Source organism: Corythoichthys intestinalis, chromosome 6 (assembly GCF_030265065.1).
Source record: "Corythoichthys intestinalis isolate RoL2023-P3 chromosome 6, ASM3026506v1, whole genome shotgun sequence".
Classification (NCBI taxonomy): domain Eukaryota; kingdom Metazoa; phylum Chordata; class Actinopteri; order Syngnathiformes; family Syngnathidae; genus Corythoichthys; species Corythoichthys intestinalis.
In genome coordinates this window covers 12,242,697-12,249,655 of record NC_080400.1, presented here as the reverse complement: position 1 = coordinate 12,249,655, position 6,959 = coordinate 12,242,697, and the positions used below count along the sequence as shown (strand labels likewise).

At 40.0% G+C, this 6,959-nt stretch overlaps 1 protein-coding gene across 3 annotated transcripts in view; it reads left to right on the top strand.

The window, feature by feature from the left end:
* The first annotated feature begins 257 nt into the window (after positions 1-257).
* The window catches only part of LOC130917736 (centrosomal protein of 295 kDa-like), a 41,581-nt gene continuing 34,879 nt past the window's right edge, over positions 258-6,959 (top strand). For all 3 annotated transcript variants that reach the window (XM_057839400.1, XM_057839398.1, XM_057839397.1), the window contains exon 1: positions 258-584. In XM_057839400.1, the coding sequence (XP_057695383.1) occupies positions 486-584 (99 nt within the window). In that variant the 5' untranslated portion in view covers positions 258-485. The remainder of the gene's footprint in view (positions 585-6,959) is intronic.

Here is a 6,959-nt window from a genome sequence, read left to right as displayed (position 1 = left end):
CCCTTACCTGGGGAAATATCGCCATCTGTGGTGAAAAGTAGCACTGAATGTGCCAAAGATACAAAAATACCAAATATATTTTTATTTAAAAATATATATATATTAATGATGTGATAACATGTCAATTGGTGAAACAGTAGCAAAAAAAAAAAAAAAAAAAAAAAACAGAAAAAGTTTTAAATCTAAAATTAAGCGATTCCACAATGCGCGGTAAAGTGGCGGGAATTTTAAACTACCGGATATTACGTATTAGCAATTCGAAGATTTACGGAGATTGCGCAGATTTAAATGCATGGAAATGTCTTTTTGGTTTGCATTGAGTATTTTTAAAGGTGGCGTTTGGCCACAAAATGTTTTATTCTCTTGTCGAACTTCGGTTGAGTGACGGAGCGCTTGCGACCCGTCGTTTTAACAAGCTCTGCTAACTTAGCAGAGCTGCAGCCAGTTCGGACATTGTCACAGAGAAATGTTTACGCTGAGGGACGATGGCGAGACGGGTGGGAAATCTAAGACCAAGCCCCAACGAAGAGGCGCTTTTACTACGAGAAGAAAGGGAAAGGAGGCGAAAACTGCGAATACAACAGGTAAATAGGAAAGGAAAATCATTTTTTGGCGTTTAGACTGTACGCTTTGTTTGACGTCATATGTTTTCATTTGGTTAGCACAGTTAAAATTCGCATCGTTTTTTTTTCTCTTATTCGACACCCTTCCAAATAGTCTTGTGAATGCCAAGAGAGCCAGATGTTTACTTTTGGATGATTGTAAGCCCCCCAAAGTCTTAATTTGGTGGTGTTCTCATTTTAACAATTCCCAAAATACAAACAAATAGTAATGAACCCTTTGGGTGCCATTCACGGAAAAAGACGTCCAATTGACTGGCAAGTTCTGACAGAAAATAATCGACGATGAATTGGACTTCTTTTGCCACTAATGGGCGTTTTTAATCATATACAGTGATCCCTCGTTTTTCGCGGTTAATGGGGACCAAAACCCACCGCGATGGGGGAAAAACCGCGAAGTAGCGCCCCCCCCCCCCCCCCCCCCAAAAAAAACCTGTCCTGTTCAGCTGCTTGGATACAGAATTTAATTTTATGTATATTACATTATTCATATATATATATTTTTGTGTATACAGTACACAAGTTTGAAACGTAAACGCAATATTATTATACATTAAGATGCATTAGATGAATAAAATTTACTCACCACATTGATGATCTTGATAAATTTTATGAATGAAGAAAAAAATTCCAGAACAATGGATATGAAGATAAAGATGATTTATTGAGAAGCTTCTGCAGGAGGTGTCCTGCGCACAAGGAACATCGTGATGGGGAGTTGTGGCCGTTATTTTTCTGGATGGCATCCTCTTACAAAAAAGGCCAGTCTCGTCCATGTAAAACACCTGCTTCGGGAGATAGCCACCCTCTTCAATTTGGGAAATTGGTCCTCAATGTAACGAACAGCTGCGTCATGGTGCGGCGAGAAGGCCTCCCCATGCAACGTAACGCTGCGAGGTCCAAACCTCTTTTTGAATTTTTGAACCAGCCCTTGCTGGCAACAAAACCACAGTTTTCTTCTCTTGTACTAGGCTGTGGTTCATCTTTGTCATAGTCGGCATCACTGCCACCTTCATTCAACTCTCCTTCAGGAATGAGGCTATCATACAGCACTTTGGCTTTTGCCCCAATCATGTTTGTGTCGAGACTCACCTTCTTTTCCCGACAGTCCGATATCCACAATGCTAGTGCATTTTCCATTTTTACAATCGTCTTGTTGTGAGGTGTCACGACTCGCTTAGTGTCCCTGGAAAACTACGTTGAGGCGGTCTTTCGGATTTTTGCCTCGTCTTTTTGTATGTAACGAACGGTTGATTCGTTTAGTCTGTAATGGCATGCAACAGACACATAGCTGTGGCCAACTTTAAGCATGGCCAATAATTTAACTTTCTCGTGCACAGTCATCATTTTTCTTTTCTTCTTGGGTTTGCTAGAGGATTGAGCAGGTGGAGGACGCTTTGGAGCTCTTTTCCTTCGATAGCAGCAAGGTTAAACATCTCGGCCAATTAGCTTGCGATATTCCCGAGTGATGCTGGCAAGCCAATCAGAGTGGTGGAATATAAGTTGGGCGGGCTGTCCTTGCCTTATGTTACGGAACGGGCAGATTTTACACCATATATTCTCCATTATTTTAATTTTTTATGCATGTATGTATATTATTTTTTGACTGAAAAAAAATCTGCGATAGACTATAACCACGAAGTTCGAAGCATGAAGTGGCGAGGGATCACTGTACTCATTTACCGACTATCTAGTATATACTTTGAATGCTATACAGTGGTACCTCTACTTACGAAATTAATTGGTTCTGGAAGTAGTCTCGTAACTGAAAATTCCATAATTCGAGTCGTGTTTTCCATGTAAGTGCCCTAATCCATTCTAAGATACCCAAATTGAGACATAAATCTTAAAGCATAAAAATGCATCAAAACATGTAACAAATACATGTTACAATTACCGTAATTTCCCGAATATAACACGCACATTTTTTCCCAAAATCAACTTGTAAAATCATGGGTGCGCAATGTACTCGGGTACATGGATGGAGACAGAAATATACTGTTTATATTATATATATATCTCTCAAGACAGATTTTTTCTTTTTTATTGACACGGCCATGTTGTGTTGAAGAAAACGTATGCGGCGATCCGTTGCGGACCATTAAGGTACATGACGTCACCATTTTGTTTCGGTAATACTTGTTTCGGTAATTCCACACTGATTGGTCGAATGATTTCGCCTGTGTTAAATTCTGCTTTTTTTCACTCTTCATAAAGCGCAAATTTAGTTTCTTGAACTCATTTGAGTCAACGTTTATTGCAACTTGGCAACTCGGACCGTGACAAACGTAACACAACACAGAGTTCCTGTGTCCGTCAACTATATCTGTCCCTCTGGAAACTCAAACCCAAATAACAAAAGTTCTTGTTACAGTCCACAGCGATGCACTTTTTCCGTTTTCCGACTTCAGTCCCCACTTTTATTTTACCGTATCAAACCATGGAAGAAACATTTATTCATCATGATGAAACAAGCAAGTTATACAGCAGCCTTTAAAAGAAAAGTCACATCTGTTTTGTTTTCTCCTAGATTCTGGTAAGTTGGAGAAGTTGTCAAATCATATTATTACCATAAATATTGTCAGTTTACGGTAATGTTTTAAACTACCAATGTGCTATGTAGGGCTGCAGCTATCGAATATTTTAGTAATCGACTGAAAATTCTATCGATTAATCGAGTAATCGGATAAAACAAATATATTTTTAGGTGAAGAGCAATTATAAATATACATGAGAAAACAAGACATTTCATCTAATCTTGAACCATTTTCAGTCAATCAATGTCTTTATTTTCGATGTATATTGTTGAAAACGGCCAACAATTGCATCTGAGATGTAACTACAATAAAAAAAAAAAAGACTAATTCACTGCTTTCACTCAAAAAACTTTTAGATCTTATAAAAAAAAATTTAAAAAAATTATATATCTTACCTAAAATGCCATTGCGCTTGATAACACACATCACTTAAAAGTTAGGATTTTTTCCCCACGTGTTTCAATTGAATTTCTATTTGTGTCAAGCCATTTTTAAGTTCTAGTTAAGTTTTAAGTTAGTCTAAACTGTAAGTCCTGATAGGATTTTGAGTTTTTGCAGTGTTCAAAATAAATGTATGATACCTGCTGTATTGGAGCACATGAGGGACCATTGCTACGTGGTGTTTTATCCAGCAATGACTAATGAGCTAAAATTGACAGTTAGCTAACATGTTTTTATGTTTGGGAGGGTGGCAGTGAATGAACGAATGTTCATTTGCTGCCATCCCTCCCACTTCAAACGGATTGAACGTCTATGGCCGGTAGTGGCAGCCAATGCCAGGCAATGGGGTAATTTTGGGCCATTTAAGGTCATTTACCTGTTGATTTTCAGTTACTTCCTGTTGATTTTGGGGTATTTTATGGGTCTCTTCCTGTTTATTTTGAGTTACAGAACAAGAAGTGACCTGGGAATTACCCAAATGAATAGGCAGTGACTCAAACTCAACAGAAAATCACCTGTAAATGCCCTAAAATGATCAGTAAGTGGCCTGTAAGTGCCCTGAAAATCGGACAGAATGACTGTGAATGCCCTGGTTTCGAATGAACGAACGTTCCCAGTCTAAATTGATTGGGCGTCGAGCACCGTCAATGCAGCCTTAGAGTTCAGTGTTTCCCACAGGATTTTAGGAGACTGTGGTGGGAGGGTCTCTGACCCTCGGGGTAGGGTGTGTGTGTACATTTTCAGGCCTGGTGTATCTCTTTAGGGCATTTTGAGACCACTGAATATAATATAAATTGCTGTATGCGGTGTCGCCGGATCGCGCCAAATGCAGCAGAATGCAGCAGACAGTAGTCCTGTAGCCTGGTACACCAGACTCAGCGGCAATATGTTCCAATCCGCGGTAAATTCGGTTTTACATGACCAAAAACACATCGAGTCGCTAAAACCAACAGTCTGTCTCGCGCTAGCCATGTTGAATATGTTGAAATGTCTCTCGCTAGTTTCTTGTCGCTTAACCGACGTCGCGTCAGCCCGTCGCTGATTGGCCCGCTCCGCTGTCTATTTGCTGTGGCTGGCTCCGCCCTGGAAATTTTTTTCTGCTTAATGGTGGCCAGACTCATACTCTCATAGCCAGGCATGAAAATGGGTCAGGGGTTAAAAAGGTGAGAAGGGTGTGGAGGAAATATGTTCCAGTACACTGTACACCCCAACAAAATATTGAGCTCTGTCGACCCAAACTGTGTTTCAGCAGGGCCGTGCAGAGACCGGTGGAGGGGCGGGTGCTCGTAGATCAAAAGGGGCACATGAACAAGTATTTAATACATCTTAAAACAACATAACTTCAATTTTAACCAGCTTTAGATAATAATTGCCTGCGACTGTGACATACTTTAATTGGGAGGGGGCAACAGTGAATAGAAATCAAAACTGTCATCAACACTTTCTGTCAGTCTGCCTCTTTTCTTCCTTCAACCTCTGCATCAAAACTTCCTTCCTCAACTTGTTCATCTGAGAACAAACCACATCAGATCGTCACTGAGCCACCAACAGCACAGTTTTCTTAAAACTATTATTTCATTATTATTCATACTTAACAACTCTAGCACCTAATGATTAATAAAGCAATGACATAAAATCTTATAGAAAAATAGCATTGTAATTGTGTTTATAATTGTATATAATACCCGACTATCCTTGCAAACTTGTTCTTACCAGGTCTGCTATTCACCTAGCTGATGAGGTATCCACTGCCTTTAGCAGCCTCATCTAACTCCTTTTTTGGTGGCTTTTAGTTTTAAAGCTTTCTTAATTTCTTTCTCTCTCAATAACGATGGAGGTAGATTTGTGTTTTTATTATTCAATCAAAAAACAAAGTTACTTCTATCAAAAACAAAGTTGCTTCAATCAAAATACAGTATATACTTTTAATCCCCAAAAAGTAATTTCAATAAAAAAATTGTTTTTGATTGCAAAAATAAATTTGAGACAAAAAAAGCATTTGAAAACTATTTTTCTTGATTGAAACAAATTTTTCCATTGAAGTAATGTTGTTTTGCGTTTGGGCCACATTTTGGCTAGGACATTTGTGTCTTTATTATTCAATCAAATAAGAAAATAAAAGATATAATAATAGAATAGAATAAAAAGAAAAACTTTGCACATGTGTCAATCACCGTTTACCAAAGCCTGAGAGGGTTTGAGTAGACTCACTATGAAGCATTTAATAAAGCCAAGCATTTTCTTACTACTTTATTCTTGTTTAAAAATAATTTGGTGGGGCAGTAACATGTTTAAAACATCATAATTCTTACATTTTGAATTGCTTGATCTTTTTTTCCAATGTAAAATCTGAATAAATACATTGAACACGCACAAAAAAATGGGGGGGGGGGGGGGGGGCGCTACTTCGCGGTTTTCACTTATTGCGGCGGGTTCTGGTCCCCATTAACCGCGAAAAACGAGGGATCCCTGTATTTCTGAAAAGCTTTAAGACCTAAGAGTCATTCCCACCACTCGTTGGTCCGGTGTTGTGCTGAGACCGGCCGTCAGCTCAAGTCCCAGGCGAAAATAACGCGTCTCAGGCGGACGACGGGAGCGATGCGAGGCGCCCCCTCCATCCGAGAGCATGCCGATTAATTTGACTCAACAGTGTGTTTCTTCGTTTATATTACCGCTAAATACACAAGCTTGACGCCAATTTAATGGGAGCTATTTTTTTTTCATGGGAGATTTGGCTAGCTCTGGCAGTGTTCAACGCAAGCTGCAACGAATGGCAGTAACTTTTTTGTATCGCAAAATGTGAAAACGATTGAAACCATTACTCACCAAATTCAATCTGCTGGCAAATACAGGCAAGTGTGTATGCTGCGCTCTGGTCTGCCCCGGTGTGGATAAGGCCTGCTTTCTGTTTTCGCAGCTTTGCAATGCAACCAAAGGCTCTCCGAGCACTCCATGTACAGCAAGGAGTGCGCGCGTTTGGAATAATGGAACGCAGCTTGGGCCGATGATTGGTTCTCGTCAGCGAAGCATATAGAAGGATTTGCTGACTGTGTTCTTAAGTGCTCAGTTTACGTACTAAGTTAATCACATGATGATAATAATAATAATTAAATAAAACCTCCCGACCCCCCACCCCCCCACCTCCCAAAAAGAATTTCTCCTCGGATCTACGCAATTCACGTAGGTCGCCCTTTTTGACTTCAAAACGGCGAATTTCGCCGAAAGATGAGAGATTTTCATGCCTGCATAGCACAGCTATGAGTCTGGTGTACCAGGCTAGTAGTCCCGTCTATGAGCGCGACCTGTTGGCGCGTGTGTCTGTGTGTGTGCACGCACGCGCGCGCTCTTGCTCACGCGGGTA